General features: G+C 36.4%; 1 protein-coding gene across 12 annotated transcripts in view; it reads left to right on the top strand.

Moving 5' to 3' along the window:
* Positions 1-23,470, top strand: part of LOC135128588 (disks large 1 tumor suppressor protein) — a 1,417,771-nt gene that overhangs the window by 1,240,146 nt on the left and 154,155 nt on the right. For all 12 annotated transcript variants that reach the window (XM_064055493.1, XM_064055492.1, XM_064055490.1 and 9 more), the window contains one exon: positions 13,419-13,694. In XM_064055493.1, the coding sequence (XP_063911563.1) occupies positions 13,419-13,694 (276 nt within the window). The remainder of the gene's footprint in view (positions 1-13,418; positions 13,695-23,470) is intronic.

Genomic DNA, 23,470 nt, shown 5'->3' with positions numbered 1-23,470 from the left:
CTATAAGAAGTTTGAGTTTGACCGTACTGCAAAATTTTTGCAACTATTGTGAGTGGATTTTTATTAGACAGATAATTTTCTGAGCTATTGGACCGATTATAATCTAAATTGACTTAACAATCTTTTATACTAATACATATAAGCATTCTTTCCAGAATCGCCAATTGAAATATCGCAGTTTTTGGAATTCTTAAAAAAAATCATTTTAACGCGCTATATTTTGGGAACGGTTTCTTGTAGATTTCGAGCTTTAGAAGTCACTTCCGGCCTCGTTTCTTCGATAACTTCAACCGTTTTTCCAAAATCATCTATTGAAAGTTCGCAATTTTTGGATTTTTTTTTTAAATTTGATTTTAGAACGCAATATTTCTAGAGTATTGCTCCATGAAATAAACACGCTATATTTTGGGAATCAGCACGTCGAAATGTATTTCCCAGAATTTTTTGTGGGTTTTTAGGTAACTTTTTCAAAAGTGAAATTTTTCCAACACCCTTCTTCAAATTTCGACCCATTTTCGACCATTATCGAAACTTAACAAAGTATATTTTCTTGTGGACTTTGAGCTCTAGAAGTCACTTCCGACCGTGTTTCTGCAATACCTCCAACTGTTTTTTCAGAATCGCCCATTGAAATATCACAATTTATCGAATTTACAAAAATATATTTTAGAACTTAATATTATTGAGATTTTTTTTGTGGATTTTTAGACAATTTTTTCAAAAGTGAAATTTTAACAATTCCTAACCTCCGTCAAATTTCAACCCATTTTCAACCATTTTTCAAACTAAATCCATGTTCTTGTAGATTTGAAGCTTGGGAAGTCACTTCCGACCTGTTTTTCCAGAATCGTCCATTGAAAAATCGCAATTTTTGAAATTTTGAAATTTGAATTTGTTATTCGAAACAATTATTTTCTTTTTTTTAGGGTAAGTTTCAAACTCGGTATATAACGGTTGTCTTCTTTATTTTTCTTTCAAAATTACAAAAATATAATGCGTATTGCGTCCTCTTAAATGCAGTTTGAATCAAAGTAAATTGAACACTGACTAGAATAAAATATTTCTAACACAATAAAACCCGAATTTGCTTGTAATTTTTTTACTTCCCGAGCGTAAACTTTTGTTTTGTTGCGATTTCAAGACTCCCAGAGTATGAAAAAGTAGGCCTCCCGTTTCCGATTGTGTGTCTATCGTCTCTTGTCTGGGCGGATTTTATTGGATAAATAATCTTTGCAATTATTGAAGTGATTGTTATACCGATTTATGTGTATTTTAGGAATTTCCCTTAGATAGTAGAACGATAACCAAAATTTGTGTGATTATCCTTACCAATGATTTGATAGCATCACCTAAAAATTTTGCGTAGTAAACGCTTTTCAAATTTTATAATATAAAAATCCTGTACTGGCAGTTTATGAATCCGCCACCATTTATTTAACTTACAGTGGTTTGTATGTATGTTTGCAATAAATTTTTTTGTAATTTTTTTCTATTAGGTTTAAATATACTTCACAGTACGTACGTTCAACTGCCGCGAAGAAAAGTTTTAGGGTTTAAAATGGTACTACTACACAACGTCTTGATCTGTGGGTTTATTAATGGTTCCAAAATCATTGACGATTCCAAAAAAGTTATCGAGATTGAAATCACTTAGGTTGGAAAGCTCCATAAATTGGTGTTATTAATTTTTTCTTTCAGTTCTGTAAATCTCGAAAATTTCATTGAAATAGGTAGCAAACCTAATAACTTATGGATTACAGAAAAATTGGAGTATTACGAGGTTCGGTTTTGACTCTACTGCAAAATTTTTGCCACCACTTTGATAACGTCACTTTAAACTTTTCGTCATAAATACCATTTAAATTTTATAAAATAATATATTCCTGTACTTGCGGTCTACAAAACCGCCTTGAGTTTTTCTTCTCGGCGTCAGGATTTTCGCAAAAAAAATCTAAATTGAACTACAAATCTTTTGTACTAATATAGCTTTTTCCAGAATCGCAGTTTTTTGAATTCTTAAAGAAATTCTATTTGGAACCAGATTTTTCGAATATTTATGTCCTCCGTGAACATTAAACCGCTATATTTTGGGAATCAGTACGTGGATTTTTAACCAACTTTTTCAAAAGTGAATGTTTTCTGTCATCCAAATTTAACTAAATATGTTTTCTTGTAGATTTAAAGCTCTAGAAGTCACTTCCATTTCTTCGATAACTTCAACCGTTTTACCAAAATCACGTATTGAAATTTCACAATTTTTGGAATTTTTGTGGATTTTTACACAACTTTTTCAAAAGTGAAATTTTTCCAATACCTTCTTCAAATTTCGACCGATTTTCGATCATATTGAAACTTAATTATGTTGTATTGTAGATGTCGAGCTCCAGAAGTCATTTCCGGCCTGATTTCTTCGATAATTTCAACCGTTTTTCCAAAATCACCCATTGAAATTTTGCAATTTTTTTAATTCTTTAAAAAATTTGATTTTAGAATTGCATATTTCGAGAATTTTGCTCCGTGAAATTGACACCCTATATTTTGGGAACCAACAGGTCGAGATCTATATCCCAGAATTTTTTGTGGCTTTTTAGACAACTTTTTCAGAAGCGAAATTTTTCTAATACCTCCCTCTTCTTCAAATTTACACCCTATTTCGACCATTATGGAAACTTGACCAAGCATGTTTTCTTGTACATTTCGAGTTCTAGAAGTCATCCGGGCTCGTTTTTTCGATAACTTCAACTATTTTTCCAAAATCACCTATTGAAATTTTGCAATTTTTCGATTTTTTTTTAATTTGATTTTAGAACCTAATATTTCGAGAATGTTGCTCCGTGAAATAAACACGCTATATTTTGGGGAATGAGCACGTCGAGATGTATTTCGCAGAATTTTTTGTGGATTTTTAGACAACTTTTTCAAATTTCGACCCATTTTCGATCATTACCGAAACTTAACTAAACATGTTTTCTTGTGGATGTCGAGCTCCAGAAGTCATTTCCGGTCCCATTCCTTCAATAACTTCAACCGTTTTTTCAAAATCACCCATTGAAATTTTGCAATTTATGGTATATTTTAAAAAATTTGATTTTAGAGATCTATTGAACACTCGGTTGATATTTGCCGCTTTCGACACTTGTTACGAAATATACTATTTTATTTCTTGCAGAGACATTAGGATTTTGCAGTTAAGCTCCGCCCTCTTGGCTCACGACAAATAAAAAAATCATCACAATTGAGATGGGGCGGGTGGGGGGCTTATATTTTGCCTGTTTTTGCTAACATACATAGCCATCTTTTCACAACAAGAAACTGAAAACATAGTTGAAATGGTACATCTTTGCAAGGAAATATGGATTTTGAAATAATGGGGCGGAGCCTAATTGCAAAATTTCCTTATACAAATTTTCCATTTTAAACATATTTTAACTTTCATGTTGTGAAAAGACGTCTATTATATATTAAAACAAAACGGCAAAGTGTAAGCCCGCCCACCCGCCCTATCTCTATTGTAATGATTTTTTTATTCGCCGTGAACCAATAGGGCGGAGCTTAACTGCAAAATATTTATTTCTTTCCAATGAATTAAAAACATGTTTTTGACTATCGTGTTGTTCAAAGAATACTATGTATAATTTACTCTAGAAGTCACTTCCGACCTCGTTTCTTCGATAACTTCAACGGTTTTTCCAAAATTTCGTAATTTTTAAAATAAAAAAAAAATATTTTAAAGCGTAATATCACAACAATGTTGCTCCGTTAACAATAACGCGTTATAATTTTGGAATCAGCATATCCATATCCTAGATTTTTTTGTGGATTTTTGGGCAACTTTTTAAAAGTTCCACCCATTTTTGACCATTTTCGAAACTTGACTAAATACGATTTCTTGCGAATTTCGAGCTCTAGAAATCACTTCCGGCCTCGTTTCTTCGATAACTGCAACCGTTTCTCGAAAATCGCTCATTGAATTGTCCTAATTTTTAGAATTTTTAAAAAATTTGACTTTCGAAACAGAATATTTCGAAAATGTTGCTCCATGAAAATAAGCATGTTATATTTTTGGAATCAGCACTTCGAGATCTACGTATATCCTAGAATGTTTTTCAAAAGTGAAATTTTTACAAAATCTCCACCAAGAATTTGATGACGTCCACGCAGAATGTTTTTGACTAAAGGTCATTTTAAATTTATAAAATAACAAACTTTTGTCATTGTGATTTATGAATCTATCTTGATTTTGATTATTATTGGAAAATGCGATAATTTGCACCAAAAAGCAATCACATGCTAAAAAAAATTGAAAATGTCTTCATTTTGGCATTTATTTTGCCATTAATCTTCTAAAAAATATATAATTTTGCAAAAGTCTGCGAAAACTGTGACTAGTGTATTATTCCGGATTTGGCTATTTTAAGCCACCTGTATATCAAACGTTTTTCTGTTTTCTCGTTTCTAAATGCACCCAACTCCAATAGATATACGAAACGTGTGTAAAATTAAAAGAGAATTGCACAATCTTGTTAATTTCGGCTAATTATTAAAATTAATCTCGAAATTGCAACCGCATAATTTTCTCTTAATTTCGCATAATTCCACTGTAGTCAAAAACATCCTTAATTTCAAAACGTGTGCTTTCTTATTCTGTAGGTCAGTGATTCATTAATACGCATGATTAATAATGACTAAACTTTACGAAATTTAAGCAAGTGTTATTGATGTAATACAAAATGTTGAGGTCATTAACTCAAAAAAGTTGCATAGAATGTCTGAATAAATTTATTATTAATGAATTGAAAATTAATGCAGTTTTACGAAAAAAGGTGTCCCAAACAGGTGCATATATTTACTTCTACTGCGAAATATTTAAACCGGTTATTCATAGTTTTCATAAATTAGTTTATGTATATTCTTCAATTTGGTGAGCGTAACGACGAAACATTGACTCTTTGTAAACACAGGTCCTAGAACTAGCAAAATCGCCATTATCATTATCGTATTATTATACAAGGTGATTGATTATATGGTAGATCAAGTTGCTTTTGGGAAAGCTGTGACTATGTCTGAATTATTGGTTCAAAACCGAATTGTTATAATCACCCTGAGTAATTCTTACTTCCCTCCATTGTTAGAATATTGTAAAACGATCTGATCAGTGATCACCTTAGGCTATGATCGAAGTTTATATAGTCAGAATTTTTGATTTTATTGGTGTACCCTTTACTGCTTTCAGGCGGCAATGCAGAGGGAAGATCAACATTAAGGTTTTATTTTACTGTTGCAACTTTGTAATGGATAGCTCGTAAATAAATGGATGCGTTATTAAACAGTAACATTATGAGTGTCTCTTTTATATTTTTTGCGTCTGATGTAAGAGATATTTTTGGCCACCTTTTATGTGCCAGTGCTTATATTTGACTCTGATATCTCATACACGTATTATCCAGCTGAATCTTGTATAATTTTTTTTTCAAGGGTAATTTAATATTTTGATATTTTTTTATCTCGGCCCGAAGCCGGCCCTGCTCGCACTTTTCCACGCTCTGAACACTTCAGATGTTCGCTTCACTTTAATTCGAGCCGCTTCCGACCGAACTAATTTGCATGTGCTCCACACAATTTTCGTTTTTTGATCTCATAATCTGGGTCAAAATTTGACGTTCTGGGATATTTTTACTTGGGTGACTTCACGGTTATTTATACCTATTTTCGATTCGCCCACGTTTTCTGAACGTTCGATTTGTTTGTCCGATTTTTCAGTCTGTTTGTTCCTGGCAGCAAGCAGATGTTTCTTTGATTAGTTCACGAAAATCGATTCATTTATCCATCCTGCACGGTCTGTAGCCATTTTTCTTCGGTAAACACATGTCGCATCGGTGAAATCCGGCAGGAATAAAATCTCCTCGCGATAATGCAGCGAGGACGGGACTAAATTGAAAATGTTAAAAATAATAACGTTGAACATTGTTTTCGGTGTGAATGTTGCGGGCGAAAATAGCCGAGTTTCATGTGAAAATTATTTATATTCTTATTTTAGGACTGATATCACTCCTGTGTAGATTTGTGTCTGAAGGTGCAGTGTACAAGTTCGAAAAACCTAATTTTGTAGAGTGCGATTGAATGTCGTGTTTTGCATTAATTCATGACTAGAAATGGACTTTATATGTGTTGATCTTTAACTTGAACATGAATTTAAAAAGCAACAAACTTCATACACACGCATTCATGTTACTGCAATATTATTAAATCACAATCATTAAGGTTAATCAGCAAAACAACCGCAGTAATAAAAGTGAGTCAGACACGTTTTGTTTTTATCGTTAAAACGAGAAATAATCAAAGTTCAAAGTGGTGTTCGTTTGGAATTTTAAAGGCTTTTAACACGTTTAAACATTTTTGAAGTGTTGATTTTTTGCTCGAATAAATATTTTATTGGATAATCTGAAACTTGATTAAAGAATCCGTTTTGTGCGCTGAAATTTAATTGTTCTGTGGAGCTAAAAGCGGGAGTAATTGTGTAAACAAACTTTAAGTGACACTGTACCAGTAGCAGGTAGAATCCCGCACCAGGAACGTACTCAGTTCTCTTTTAGAATTCCTACGAAACAAACTTTTATTATGTCAACGCCACGTGTTACAGCTTAACAACACGCTCAGTTAAAGATGAGCCAATAAATTATGACCCCGACCTTCACATAAACAGGATTAACCCAGAAAACCTGACTCTAAATTGGCATAACTGATGAGTAAGAAAGTGAGTTTAAAACAAAAATTTAAAATCGCGAAACTTTTGTGGTCTTCGGTAAGTTACGTCCGGAGCTTCACGATGTAACATCTAGCAAAAATCTGCCATCATTGAATTAATCCACTGATTTTAAAAATATCCTTTCAATGTTAATTTTTGGCAAAGTTCGTTGTTTTATTCAGGATCATTCTTTTAAAAAACTTGAAGATGATCACTACATTCCAATTGACCTAAACATGAATGAAATGATAAGTGAAAAGATAAGTTAAATTAATTGTGTTAATTATGTGACGAAACTCGGATTAATAAAGGTTACATGTGGTCTGTAATTTATTACGATATACAATACACAAGCTTTCTTAGAAGGATGTCAATAAATCTAAGAGAGTCAAAATTATCCCAAAAATCCGTTTTTCTTAAAAATTGTTTTGAAAAAAATGGAATGTCCAAAATAAATGCTACGATGCTTTTATTCTATATAAATATATTTTTTTGATAACTTTTCATTCTAAATCAATGCAGTTAATCCTTAGCAGATAGACGGACTCGTAATTTTTTTATTTTTTGCATCTTTTTTGGTATGTTCTTTCGACTTTATAGCGTTTCTAGATGTAGGGTCAAAATACACCTCAATTAAATCCCACCCAAATGTTTTTTTCGATTCGAAAAATTCACAAATTTACTTAAAATCTCACTTTGTTGGTTTTCAATCTGTATGTAGATGAATAGTTATATGTGGGGGGTTCTAGGCCACTTTGACCTCAGCTGACCTCGTCAAAATTGCATTTCAAACCGAATGTTTATAAAATCTTGCCCCGGTATCGTGAAAACGCTACATTTTTTTAATCGAAATTATTTTCCAGAATTTTTTTGAGGATTTTTAGACAGCTTTTTGAAAATCATTTTTTTTCAGTAGCCCCCCTCACTACCACCTTGAAAATTTCGAAATTTTTTCTTAATGTTTGACTTTCAGAAAGAAGTCTTTCCGCCCAATTAAAATATGACAGTTTTTTAGAGTGTTTTTTAAAGCGTGCTTCAAACCGCATTTTTCTAAAATACTGCCCAGGGATCATAAAAACGGCATATTTTTGGACATCGCGCGTCGAAATCTATATTCCAGACTTTTTTGAAGATTTTTAGGCAACTTTTTCATAACCAGAAGTTTTCAGAAAATTTTGGAATTTTTCGTCCACCTTCGGAACTTAACTAAAGATTTTTCTTGTACGTTTCGATTTGTAGAAGTTACTTTCGATCTCACTTCTTCAATAATCCCTACTGCTAAATTTAAAAAATCCAGGAAAATTTTGGGAGATCAACTTCGACGAACTGAATTTAAAAATATATTATGTTCAAGCTTGTGGAATATAATTGGAGGAAAAAAATGGAAAATTCTGTATTAATGTTTACATTTTTCTTAAAGTTATTCAGTGTTGCTGTGGAAAAACTGGATGAAGAAAGAAAAATTACGAAAAAAAATGTGCCTGACTGATTTATTTTTTTAATGTACATAGTCTTCCCTTTACAACAAAAAAATGAAAACATGTTGAAAATGGTAAATTTTATCCCACACTTCTCTACAAATTTACCCTTTTAAACATTGGAATTTATTGCCGTGAAAAGAAAACTATGTAAACATGTTAAAAAAAAGAAAGAATAATACAAAACCCCGCCCACCCACCCCTTTTTCAATTGTGACAATTGTTTTTATTCGTCGTGAACCGAGAGGCGGAGCTTAATTGCAAATCCTTATTTCTGTACAAGAAACTACCATGTGAAACATGTTTTTAAGTATTATGTCGTTGAAAGAAAACTATAAAAGTCAAGAAAAAAAAGTCAAAAATTAAGCCCCGCCCACCCACCCAAGTCTTAAATGTATTGATTTTTTAATTCGTTGTCACACCGAGGGGCAGAGCTTAATTGTAAAATCGATGCTTCCTGAAACAAAAATTGACCATTTTAAATGTTTCAAACACTTCGGCGTGAAAAGATCATTACATATATTTAGAAAAAAGGCAAAACTTAAACCCCGCCTACCCACCGTTGTACATATGAGCCCGGGGGCGGAGTTTAATCATAAAATCCTTATTTCTCTACAAGAACTTATCGCCTAAAACACGTTTGTAAGTATGGTGTTGAGAGAAACTTTTATATACATATTTAGAAAAGAAAAACCCACCCACCCACCCTGATCTCAGTTGTGATTCACCAAAATAGGTTTTAAGTATTGTCGTATTGTTCAAAATAGATGATTTTGAGAAATTGACTGGGTAACCCTCTCTCCCCTACTATGTCAACAATAACAAAAGATGTTTCAGATGGTAGTTTTTGTAGAAAAATACGGATTTTGCAATTAAGCTCCGCCCCACTTGGCTCACGACGAACAAAAAAATATCGTTACAAGCGAGATAGGGTGGGTGGGCGGGGTTTGTATTTTTCATTTTTTTTTCTTAATATACAAAGTCTTCCCTTCATAACAAAAAACTGAAAACATGTTGAACGGTAAATTTTATACCACACACTTTTCTACAAATTTACCTTTTAAACATGTTTGGAATTTATTGTTGTGAAAAGAAAACTATGTACACATATTAAAAAAAAAGAAAAAATAATACAAAACCCGGCCCACCCACCCCTTTTTCAATTGTGACAACTGTTTTTATTCGTCGTGAACCGAGAGGCGGAGCCTAATTGCAAAATCCTTATTTCTCTACAAGAAACTACCGTGTAAAACATGTTTTTAAGTATCATGTTGTTGAAAGAAAACGATATATGTCAAGAAAAAAGAAGTAAAAATTAAACCCCGCCCACCCACCCCAATCTCAAATGTGATGAATTTTTAATTCGTTGTCAGACCGAGGGGCAGAGCTTAATTGTAAAAATGATGTTTCCTGAAACAAAAATTTACCATTTTAAAAGTTTTAAAAATCTTGGCATGAAAAGATCATTACAAATATCTAGAAAAAAGGCAAAAGTTAAACCCCGCCTACCCACCGCCATCTCAGTTGTAATGATGAGCCCGGGGGCGGAGTTTAATCATAAAATCCTTATTTCTCTACAAGAACTTATCGTCTAAAACAAATTTTTAAGTATGGTGTTGAAAGAAACTTTTATATACATATTTAGAAAAAAAAGCCCCACCCACCCACCCTGATCTCAGTTGTGATGATTTTTTCACCAAAATATGTTTTAAGTGTTATCATATTGTTCAAAATAGATCATTTTGAGAAAAAGGAGGCTGGACAACAACAAAAGATGTTTCAGATGGTAATTTTTGTAGAAAAATACGGATTTTGCAATTAAGCTCCGCCCGACTTGGTTCACGATGAACAAAGAAATTTCGTTACAAATGAGATAGGGTGGGTGGGCGGGCTTTGTATTTTTCATTTTTTTTTCTTAATATACATAGTCTTCCCTTCACAACAAAAAACCCAAAACATGTTGAAAGTGGTAAATGTTATCTCACACTTCTCTACAAATTTACCCTTTTAAACATGTTTGGCATTTATTGTTGTGAAAAGAAAACTATGTACACATATTAACAAAAAGAAATAATAATACAAAACCCCGCCCACTCGCCCCTTTTTTAATTGTGACAACTGTTTTTATTCGTCGTGAACCGAGAGGCGGAGCTTAATTGCAAAATCCTTATTTTTCTACAAGAAACTGCCATCTAAAATATGTTTCTAAGTACTTATCATGTTGTTGAAAGAAAACTATATAAGATATAAGTCAAGAAAAAAAAAATCAAAAATTAAGCCCCGCCCACCCACCCGAGTCTCAAATGTATTAAATTTTTAATTCGTTGTCAGACCGAGGGGCAGAGCTTAATTGGAAAATCGATGTTTCTGAAACAAAAATTTAAACCCCGCCAATAACAAAAGATGTTTAACATGGTAATTTTTGTAGAAAAATACGGATTTTCTAATTAAGCTCCACCCCATGTCGCTCACGATGAACAAAGAAAAATCGTTACAAATGAGATAGGGTGGGTGGGCGGGGTTTGTATTTTGCATTTTTTTCTTTCTTAATATACATAGTCTTCCCTTGGTAGGTCCATCAGAAAAAAGTAATCTAAAGCCAATACGACGACTGTTTTAAAAAATAGCGAATTAAAAGCTTGAACTGTTTCGCAAAACTGTAGAAAAATCAAAAAAATTCCTAGGGACAAATTTCAACGATCTAGATAAAAAATATATCAGGTTGATGGTTTCGGAGCAAAAATTGAAGCAATTAAAACATTGATATTTTTGCAAAATTCAGAAAAACCCAAAAAAAATTTGGACGATCAATTTCAAGGAGGTAAATGTAAAATTATATCATGTTCATGGTTCCGGAACAAAATTGGAGAAACAAATTTTAAAACTGTGCCTTAATCGTGGTATTTTTCTTATCCAGTGCTATGGAAAAACTGGATGGAAAAAAATTATGAAAAAAAAGTGTTTGTGTTCATCAGAAAAAAATAATCTAAAGCGTATACGACGACTGATTTTTCAGATAAATCGTCTCCGAATTCAAATTTTCAATATATCTTAAAAACTACCATTTTTGGTTTAGGCAATTCTGAAAAAGTGACTGGATTTCGAAAAAATAAATCGGTAAAGAACGGCTACAAGTCAAAGTTAACAACAGATAGTTTTTTTGGTAATTGTCGATGGTGCTTGTGGAAAGGTATTAAAAGATTGAGCTGTTTCGCAAAACTGCAGAAAAATCCAAAAAAATCTGAGGGATTAATTTCGACGATCTAGATAAAAAAATATATCACGGTACTCCGAAAAAACTGGATTGACAAAAATAATTAAACTTTTCCGGAATCGCCCCACTGAAATATTACAGTTCTTTAAAAAAAAATCCATTTCAAACCGAATATTTCTAAAATCTTGCACCGTGACTATAAAACCACTATATTTTTGGAATCAGCGCGTCGAAGTGATATCCCAGAAAATTTTGAGGACCACAACTACTACTGATTAGAACTACTGCTCGTAGTAGTGATATGATGGGGCTTCTAGACCACTTTTGGCGTGAAAATTTGAATCCATGTGCAGGTGCAAGTTGTGTCTCACTTAATTCTGTGCATGTTCGTGTTCTGGCCCACTTGATTGTGCACGAATATAAATTTTCCCGCGAGAAAGTGGCCTAGAACCCCCATGGTATAACTAACTATACTTTGATTTTTTGGTGTTTATGATAAATTACAAATATGTATTTAAATTTTATTATTTGTTGTAACCTTCTATTTTGTTCCGAATTTATTTAATAACAATAATAATAATCGCCATCTAGCCAACGAATACTTTCATGTTTTCATGAATCGTAGAGTATGAAAAAGTAGGTCTTCCATTTCCATGTGTCTGTTTACTTGTCGTCTGTCGGTGTCGATTTTTATAATAGATAATCCCCGAAACTACCGGAGTGATTGTAGTCAAAATTTTAATGATTGTTGACGGTATAACGCCAATTAAAATTTGTTTAATAATCCCCCCCATCAATTTGATGAAATCACCTCAATGTTTTGCGTGGTAAATACCATTTGAATTTTGGAATCATATACTCATGTACTTGTAGTTTATGAATCCGCATTATTTTTTTTTTTTTGCAATTGACATAGGTAACTAAATAAACGTATTTTACTTTTGTGATTTTATTGACTTTAGAACTTAAGAGTATTTTAAGGAGTCGGTGAACATGGAACAAAATAAAATATAAAACTGATTGTACTAATACTAATTTCTACGAGAGAAATTCTGCCCAAATAATAAACTTAGAGCATTTTTTTAGTAATTTTGTAGTTAGATGTGCGATATCAAACTGAAAAAAAAGACCGCAGTATTCAAGGGAAGTTTCGATGTGAATGACATTTTGGTGGCAATTTTTCGTGTAAGCTACTGGTGCCAGGGTATACTTGTTTGTTTTTTGTTTGCGGAGCTGTTAAACTTATTTATTGTATTTTGTGAGAAAACGCGATGAAAGTATTTTCTACCATAACATTATTTACGTTGCTTTTTCCTCCGTTTCTGGCTTACAAACTACCACAATTATACCACTCATTTTGACATTTGTCTAAGTCACATTACGGTCGTTTCAAATTTATTAAACAAAACTAGTCGTCGGCGTTTCTATTTTGTATCGTTATTTCCGCGGAGCTTAGTCGATAATCCATTTTGAAGATGCTCATTTCTATGCAAATTTTTCAACCAGAACGATAAATATTTAAATTAAACACGTCTAGGCAAATGGCTTAAAAGAATAAAAGAATAACTCAGATTTTTCATATTGAGGAGCTTAATTGGAAACGAAATGTTCGTACAAAAGCAGGAAAAAAAGCTTTACAGAAAGCAATTTTTCTGAATTAATCATAGAAATATGATGTTTAACAATTCGAAACCAGATAAAATCCGCCGGATTTTACTAAAATAGCATCACCCCCAATACTTCCGAACCAATTACCGAAATGGCCAAGTCGAACCCCCGTAAGCTCCACATATCCACCGACTTTAAAATTTTCCTCCGATCCGGCCCATAAAACCCTCATCATGCCCGCGCACACATAAAATTTGATATTTTCTAATTGAGATTGATGCGAGTGGAAATCATCCCATAAAGAATATGCCGTATGTTTGGCGGCATTACTGTGCTTTTTAACGGTTATAGAGCTTTTTCGTGCTTGTTGCAGGTAAACGGAGACGATGAGTGGGAATACGAGGAAATCATTTTGGAGCGAGGCGGTGCCGGCTTGGGCTTCAGCATCGCCGGCGGCACGGATAACCCCCATATTGGCGACGACACCGCCATTTACATCACCAAACTTATACCTGGAGGAGCGGCCTCGACGGACGGCCGACTCCGGGTGAACGACTCGATATTGTCGGTCAACGATGTCTCGGTCGTCGACGTCCCGCACGCCGCCGCCGTCGACGCTCTCAAGAAGGCTGGGAACACGGTGAAATTAGTAAGTTTATGTGCATGACTTGTTTTAGTGCTGGTACTAGAGCGTAGTGGCGTTTTTAACATAATTACTAGTCGCCGACTGAATACAATGATGAGTAATGCCCAACAGTTTCGAAAAGCTCTGATGTTTTTCTTTTGGCAATCCTTTCGTAAGGATGTCCGCACCGTTTTGTGTGTTTTAACGTCGATTTCCTCCAAAAATCTCCAGACGGACAGACAGACGGAAATGGGAGACCTACTTCTTCGTGTTCTAGGGGTCATGAAAGATCGAGAAAACGTAAAAGTAGCGAGTCGACCGACGGACTCGATTACAATACTTCCGTTGCTTACGCTCGGGAAGTAAAAAGGGGAAAGAGCAGAACGGGCACGAGAGAAGTGGATAAGAGAGGAGCGAAAAAAAGAACAAAAGGAGAAAGAATCGAAAATCTTGATCCGAGACCACAAAGACCCTATATTTTTCGAATAAGCACGTCGAAATCTACGTCCCAGAATTTTTTGCGGATTTTCAGACAACTTTTTCAAAATCTCTAAATTTCTAATCCTAACTTTTTTTGTTGTATTATTGTTACAGGATTTATTTCTTATTTCAAAAGAAAAATAAATGAGAGAACGGGCGGGTGGGCGGGGCTAAATTTAACCTTTTCTAGAGAATCTTTTTTAAGCTTCCAATAGCCCCGCCCACCCTCACCCATTTCATTCCAGTTACTACCCTTAATATTGTTCAGTATTACCGTTGCAAGTACTAGCCCCACCCACCCACCCTCTGTTTTTTTGAAGGTATGTGACTTGCCAAAGTCAGTCTTATCTTAACAAGTACTAGCCCCGCCCACCCTCTCTCTTCTCATTTTAGCGACTAATTTTATTTCTGTATAAGTTCCACTTTTCATTCGGTGCAGATAAAATTGATCACCGAAATGGAGGCGGGCGGGTGGGCGGGGTTTAGGTATATGTTCCTTAGAGTGAGAGTGGCAACTGATAGAAATAAGGCTGTAAAAAAAGCGCTAATCGTAGTTACAAGAACTATTATATTTTGCCTTTTTCTTTGAACATGTGTAGACTTTTTTTACAACATGACACTTAAAACATGTTTGAAATGGAAAATTTGTATAAGGAAATATCGATTTCGCAATTAGGCTCCGCCCCACAATTGTAAAATCCATATTTCCTTCCAAAAATGTACAATTTTAACCATGTTTTAATTGTCTTATTGTGAAAAGATGGCTACGTATATTAAGAAAAAAAACGGTAAAATATAGGTATTTAGGCTTTAGCAACTATTAACCTACAGAAATTCAAGAAAAGTTGAAAATAATTAACAAAATGTGCCAAAGAAATCCAAGAAACCTAGGAAATCGCAGAATCTCAAGAAACACAAGAAGCCCAAGGAACCTAAGAAATCCAAAAAATTCTAGAAATAGAAGAAATAAAAAGATGTAAAAAGGTGCAGAGGATATGAAAGGTTCAAGAAATCTGAGATTTCCTAGAATGACAAAAATTCCAGAAATTTGAGAATGTCAAGAATCCCTGTCAATCCCAAAAATTCCAAGAATTTCGAGAATTCAAACACATAAATCCAAAAATAAAAATTTCTCAAGAATTACAAAAATACTAAAATCATAAAAACCTCAAGAATCACAAGAAATTCAAGAATGTCAGGAATTCCAAGAATCCAAATATATCCAAAAAATTCAGGAATTTTAAAAATTCCAAGAAATTCAAGAAACCAAGTAATTTAAGAATTTGAAAAAACATGATACTCAAAAGCATGTTTTTAAATGTGTTGCAAAGAAATAAGTATTTTGCAGTTAAGCTCCGCCCTCTTGGTTCACGACGAATAAAATAAATATTATATATTTTGCCTTTTTCTTTGAACATGTGTAGACTTTTTTTACAACATGACACTTAAAACATGTTTAAAATGGAAAATGTATGTAAGGAAATATCGATTTTGCAATTAGGCTCCGCCCCATAATAGCAAAATCCATATTTGTTTGCAAAAATGTACCATATTAACCATGTTTTAAGTGTCTTATCGTGAAAAGATGGCTATGTATATTAAGAAAAAAACGGCAAAATATAGCAACTATTAATCTACAGAGATTCAAAAAAAGTTGAAAATAATAAACAAAATGTGTCTATTATTCTATTTACAGTAAGCGCAGGTTGATTACGATTCCTACGAATTTCGATTCCTAAACAATAGTGTACCTTTCCCAGATCCTTTAATTCGCAGTCTTTGATAAACTCTCTCTTGACAGAGTTTAAATCTTCCTCTTTACGATACGCAATTGAAATACTTATCATCTACAGATACTAATATTATCAAGATTTCTGCCCCTCACGTAGATAAATCTACACAAGGATCTGCGTTTAATGATGGCATCTCATGTTTCTAAATATTTCATCAAGTCTTTTCTTCCATTGGTGTCCCATGAAGCGGTTTCCGGAGATTATAGATATAGATTCTCTCTATAAGTCTTCAGCTTTAATTGATATAAGATCATCTGCATTTCGCCTTTATATAATTTCTACTGTGGCGGCACAATAATACGTAGTAGTAAGCGAGGAAAGATAAGCTCCTTCGTAGTCTAGTGGTACGGGCACCCGCCCGGCAAGCACTAAACGTGCGGTTCTATTCCCACCGGAGAAGCAACATTTTTCTTCGCTTACCTACACTACTAAAGGAAAAACATGAACCATAATTAAGCTTACAAGATAAGGACCAGATGGAGTTTTTCTGCTCCTAACGATCGACGTGGCGAGAACTATCTGTGCTTGTCCTTGAGCAACCAAAAATACAGTCCAGAGAAAGGACAGCAAATAGAAAGATAATACGAAAAGCTGATGTTGAAATCTTCCTCTACAGACACAGAGAAAGAAGAATTACTAACAGACGAAGGCAAGAGGAAAAGAGGGAACGACACCAAAATCAAAAACTACAAAAAGAGCAAGAAAGCAACAAAGGCGACCTTGCAAGCAGTAAAGAAGGCAGAAGAGACCACAATGGGAGATACTGAGAAGATAAACCAAATAACTGAGGTACTAAATGAACTAAAAGAATTCATAAGGAAAACCAAGAAGAATACAAGGAAGAAATAAAACATTTAAAAACAGAAAATGAAAGAATAGTCCATAGATAGAAGAAATAATAGGAATAAAAGGAGTAATTTTCCGGGAACAAAACCGTGTAACGGGTCTTCTCCCTTTTCGGGTGTTGGGGTAGTCGGTCGAACTAGTGGTAGGAAAATATTTATTTAACACACAGCATATACAACGGCGCTAGGTTGGATCGATAATCCCCCGGTTGTGCCTGGGGGATGTCGGGAAGTAATGCGGTTGACGGAAGTAACGGACGGATGGCATTTTTGATGTTTGTGATCGGGTAGGAATGACGGGTTGAGAACGCCCCTGTTTTCGGACTCTGGACGGGACTCTGGGTTATACAGTTCCCTGGGAGTTTGTCGACGGCGCGGCGTCTTGTAAGAGCACTCCACGGACTTCTTACCTTTTCGGCCACATCGGGAACAGAATAATCTTAATAATAATGAAAAAACGTATCAGCCTCATCAGTACAAACGGGAAGAGAATAGTTGTGGAGGCTGCGTGCAGGCGAATCGCAGATGACCGGCCTTCCCACAATACCAACACAGGGATGATTTCTGGGTGGCATACCTTGTCGACGCATTCGGTTCCATTGGGAACGTCTATCACGGGTTTCCACGTGGATGGTTCGGTTGCTTTACGGAGAATACCTTCGACAGGTTTCCCTATGGGCGGATCGATTGCCTGTTCGGGGGACATCTGGCTGAGGAGCGGCGGGTCCTTCCTTCAAAAAGGTCTTCATTCTGCGGCGAAGCTGGTCCAGACTTCCTTCGGTGGACAGCCTAAACCGTTGCGTCTTCTTCAGGGTATAGATCCATCCCATCCTCGTATCGGTCACTTCTAGGCCTACCGTGCCGGCTGCTTCATTCTCGCCCTCGTCGGTCGATTGAGGATCCTTCGGAGACGAAAGATCATAGTCTTTATAGTCCCTGCTCGGGCCAAATTTCTGTAACGGGTTTTTTCCCTTTTCGGTGCTGGGATAATCGGTCGAAGACGGTAACTTACACTAGTGATTTCGAAGAAAACCACTAGTGGTCGGAAAATATTTATTTAACACACAGCATATACAACGGCGCTAGGTTGGGTCGATAATACCTCGGTTGATGCCTGGAGGATGTCAGAAAGAAATGCGGTTGACGGAGATAACGGACGGATGGGCATTTTTGATGTTCGTGATCGGGTAGGAATGACAGGTTGGGAACACCCCTTTTTGGAGACTGGACGGGGCTCTGGGTTGTACAGTTCCCTAGGTGTTTGTCGACGGCGTCTTGCAAGGGTAATCCACGGACTTCACTCTTTCTCGGCCACATCGGGAACAGAATAGTTGTGGAGGTTGCGTGTAGGCAAAACGCAGATGACCGGCCTTCCCACGGATGATTTCTGGGTGGCATACCTTGTCGGCGCATTCGGTTCGACCTGTGACGACCTTCGATTGAATCGGATATACTAGCGGTATGACGGAAGGAGGTGTCTATAGATACAATTCAGCTCTTGGTCGGCATTCCAAGTGCTCAAACGCGACCCTTCTCTTGCGGTTTCTGGACTCTTCGACTAATTTCTTTCTCTAGCCCTTCTTGATATACAGTCGGGTCGAAATATGCATTTGATGACAGTTATTGCGGTACCACAGGATTGCTTGTCCACGCAACAATTCAGGCAGTGCTCTCACCAGGTGATGACGGGGTATGGCGTACTCGTCTGCCAGCTTATTGACCCGTTCTAGGAAACTGACAGCCTTGACTTCGAAGGAGACGTTCCACTTTCGGATCTGGTTCAGCATATCGACCAAATTCAAGTGCGGCCTACAGAGGACGTCTTTAGCATGCGCCCACACCTACCGATTAGCTCCCTTCTGGGGACCGTCTATCACGGGTTTCCACGTGGATGGTTCGGTATTGCTTTACGGGGAATACCTTCGAAAGGTTTCCCTATGGGCGGATCGATTGCCTATTCGGGGGACATCTGGTGGGGGAGCGGCGGCGGGTCCTTCCTTCAGAAAGGTTTTCATTCTGCGGCGAAGCTCGTCCAACCTTCCTTCGGTGGACAACCCAAACAGTTGCATATTGGCCATTAGTTGCGTCTTCTTCAGGGTGTAGATCCATCCCACCCTCGTATCGACCACTTTTAGGTGTACCGTGCCGGTTGCTTCATCCTCGACCTCGTGGGTCGATTGAGGATTCTTCGGAGGCGGAAGATCACTAGTTGTTTTCTTCTAGTCGCTGCTCGGGCGCCAAATTTCTGTAACGGGTCTTTTTCCTTTTCGGTGCTGGGGTAGTCGGTCGAAGACGGTAACTTCCAGGACTTCGAAAAAAACCACTAGTGGTTGCGGGGTGGAACGCTGCGGTTAATGCCGAGCGGCGCTAGGTTGGGTCCATAATCCTCCCGTTGATGCCTGGGAGATGGAAGCTTGGAACGGGAGCCCTCCGGTTAATGCCTGGAGGGCGGACGGAATACCCCCTGGTTGATGCATGGGGGATGTTGGGAGGTCCTACGGTTAATGCCTGGAGAGCGGAAAGGGATATCCCTCGGTTGATGCATAGGGGATGCTCGGTCGGGATGCTAATCCTCCGGTTGATCCCTGGAGGTGAATGGAATATCCCTCGGTTGATACCTGGGGGATGTCGGGAAGTCCTCCGATTAATGCCTGGAAGGCGGAAGGGTAGAGGGAAGGGCAGAATGCTGAGGCACACTCTTCCTTTTCGGCAGAAAACGTAGAGAATTTATAGCCGGCCTTATCGCCACGTCATCGTTACAACCTCAAGGAAGGTGTAGCAGCTTTTCTGCATAACGGGATTAAAGTCAAGGCGAACGTAATAGAAGCCGCTGAGATCAAAAGGAAAGGAGACCAAAAGATAATATTGGTAAAATTGGAAAATGGAGAAGTTAAAAATGAGACCATGAAAGCAAAATCCTAACTGAAAGACATTAGCAAATACATCGAAAACGATATGACCAAAGAAGGGAGAAAAATACAAGCAAGACTCAGCAAACGGCAAAAAACGAAAGAAAACTAGGAAAAGTGGTCAAAGTAGGATATCAGAAGTTGACGATAATCGGAAAAATCTGGTTGTGGGACGGAAAAACAGGAAAATTATTTCCGTAAGACCCAAACTAATGATTAGCCATAAAATAAACAACAAAGAAACACTGATGACGAACTTGGCAAAGAATATGGAAAGAGGTATAAGGGTAAGAATAAGAGGAAAAACATGAAAATTGGTACGAGGAACCTTAAGATACTAAATGAAAAAGAACTAGAATTGATAGAAGAATTTGGAAAGGTAGACACAGCATTTATAGCGTTAACAGAAACAAAAAAGAAGGGAGTGGGGGAGGTAGAGATCGAAGAACATGTGATAATTAATACTCAAGGGTTCCAAACCATATAACTGCACAAGCTGGGGTAGGTTCTATAATGAAGAAGGAACTTGGACAAAAGATTACTGACTAGGAGGGCAAATAACTTGATATTAAGTGTATTCATTGGCCCAAACGAAAATGAACCAAAAGAAGAAAAAGATAACTTTTGGGAGATATTTGACCGCGCAAAATTTCCTGTTATTGCAATGGAAGACTTAAACGGACGCATAGGAAATACAACTGAAAGAACGGAAGGCACAATGGGAAAAAACCTGATAATACCAAATTCGTTCTTCTAACATAAAGACGAACACAGCCGGAGACAACAAGAGAAAGACATTGGTGGAACACGAAGGTGAAAGAAGCAGTGAGAAAAAAGAAGACAGCATGGAAAACATACCAAAGGTTTTAAGAACATTGAAACTTATCAAGAATACAAAGAACTAAGGAAAAAAGCCAAAGAGCTAGTTGAAGAGTCAAAAAGGAAAGAGTGAACTGAAATCGGGGAATGAATGGAGAGAAAAACGAGAAGTAATCAAAAACGTATGTTTTGCTACACTGAAGAAAATGAGGAAAGGAAAAGAGAAGCAGAAAGGTCAATTGGAAGATACACAGAGATTATGAGTAAGTAGATGGAAGAAAGACCACTTCATGAATCGGTTGGAAGGACATGAAGACATAGATGAAGTACAGAACAACGAAACATAGAACACTCCGAGCAAGTCATTCAGATAGAAGAAGCCATAAAAGAGAAGGTGGAAAACTACTTGTACAGAATTATACGAAGAGCTTGGTCAATGAAAAAGGTACCGGAAGACTGAACAACTGCGGTGATTGTTCTGATTTCCAAGAAAAAGGCGATCACAAAGAGTGTGAAAATTATACTTGGCGTAGCTGCAAAAGTGTACGAGAGGATTCTGGAAAAGAGACCAAAAAGCAAAGATAGAAATGATGTACAGAGCGTCTTCAGACCGGGTCATAGTACGTACAGGATCACATCTTTACGTTAAGACAATGTTTGGAAAAATAAAGAACTCTATTTGTGTTTCATAAATCTTCAGAACGCTTTCAACAAGGTACTGGGAGAATTAATATGGGCAGCACTAAGAAAACACGACTTTCCAGATGCGTTAGTACAAGCCATCAAATCCCTATATAGAAATAATTGGAATGTGGCCAGAACGCAGAACGAGGAATCGGAAAGATTCATAACCACAATTGGAGTAAGATAAGGTAAAACATTGAGTTCTTTGCTCTTCATCATATTTATGAACGAATAATACAAAAGTGCGAAGCCAACACTAAAAAGATCACCATCAGGTACAGGAATATGGAAACAAAAAAATTTAGTAGCTGTATTTTTGCTGACCACATTACATTGATCAGGAAATCGGAAGAAAATCGTCAACAGGCGTGAACTAACTAGTACGAAACGCTGAAAGAAGAGGGAATGAAGCTAAATGCTGCCAAAACCAAAGTTATGGTAGTGCGAAAACAAGAGAAAAAGATAAATATCAGAGAGCCTAAAGAATGGAAGAAGTGAAAAAATAAGAGAGGAACTACAGATGGAAAACATACTTTAGAGAGTTGAACAGTTTCAATTACGGTGGTTTGGACATCTAAATAGGCTAGGCGCAGGCAGACAAATGAAGACACTAAGTCGGCAGAATATAAAAAGAAGAGAAGAGGTCCAAGTACCGATCCTTGGGGAACCCCGGAACTTAAGGCCATCATATTTGATTTCTGACCATTATAGTTGACTAACTGAGCATTAGTAAATAAGTAACTCTGGAACCAGTCCAAGGTGGCTCCATACACCCTGTAATATTTAAGTTTGGTAACCAACGGAGATATATTGAGGCTATTAAATGCCTTGGACATGTCAAGCAGAGTTAGGGAAGTTACTTTACTATTGGAGAAGTTATTAAAAATGTCATCAATCAAGGAAATGAGAAGTGTAAATCTATTGAAGTTTTCTCGAAATCTGGACTATTCCGGCGGAAGGATGTTTTTCTTCACTAGAAAGGTTTTAGTACATAGTGCAAACTTAGTCACTTTTAGCGTGACTTATTGGCCTAAAATCATCTCAAGAAACCGATGTTTTTTTCTTAGAAATCGGCTTTACCAAAGACGAGTTCCACATTTTAGGGTCTCGTCCCTGTTCAAAAGCAAGGTTGATAATATGAGTGAGTGGTTTACTAAACCAAGTAGAAGCAAACTGAAGCATTTTACCTGTAATGCAATCTACACCTGCACAGTTAGGTTTCAAGTTTGAAACAAAGATCTCAATTGTTGCAACATCTCCCGGTTTGAATAAAAATTGATCAGATGAAAAGGAATAGTTTTCTAACACAAGGAAACTAAAAATATCATCAAGAATAGAAAAGCACCTATACGTAATATGGGGAGGTTTATAAAATACACCAAGAGTTAAGGAGGTACTTTTCATTGACAGCTTGACTATTAGGATTCTAAGCCCACTGAGTCATCTATAGGAATGTCAATTTTACGATATTTCAAGTGTGATGGAATATAAATAGCAACTCCTTCACCCCTAGTTTCTGTATCTTCTTACACGGCCCAGACCTCAAAACCATTTGAAGAAACAAAATGGTGAAGATCAGGAAGTTCATTTACAGCCGATCTGATGTTGATGTGCACAATTGTTATATATCTACAAGGTGGAATAGAAGTAGAAGTGTGACGAATAGATGAACCGTCTGTTTCTGATTTTTGAAAAGCATTGGATGACACAGGCAAGTCAAGAATTTGATGTAAAGTGAGACAAGTTTCTATATTTGGATTAATATGAATTACTCTGGATTCCGCGCTAGAAGCTGAACGAGATAATACTGGAACACGCGCAATGCTTGTTACTGATACTTCCATGGTTCGAGTGCGTTCATCACAAAATCCGCAGTCTAAATACAACTTCAGTTCAGAAGCACGATAACCGCATTCAATCTGGGCCCATAACCTGTTATTATATCTTTATTGTATGAAAATACAAAAATGATAATCCATTGTTGCCTAATCAACAATCACCAGACGACCGCACTCCAGCCACCGACCGAACACAATGAATATTCTCTTCAACAACATTACAATAAAGTTAGTGTCTGCAATCCCTTTAAAACTCCCCAAACTAAGTTTCTTCACGTCTCGTGTTTATTATCTTCGACTAGTGCAGCAAAAACACGCCGTCGTAACCCAACCCGTCCCTGAAAATCATGCAATAACAAGCTAAAGCCAATTCAACTCCTCAATACCCCCACCCAGCACCTAGGTCGCGATCCCGTCTTTCTCCTCGTCTAT

This window comes from Zophobas morio, unplaced genomic scaffold (genome assembly GCF_036711695.1).
Source record: "Zophobas morio isolate AGI-343-1 ecotype UQ-CSIRO unplaced genomic scaffold, CSIRO_AGI_Zmor_V1 ptg000014l, whole genome shotgun sequence".
Lineage (NCBI taxonomy): Eukaryota > Metazoa > Arthropoda > Insecta > Coleoptera > Tenebrionidae > Zophobas > Zophobas morio.
This window is presented reverse-complemented; position numbering and strand designations above follow the sequence as displayed.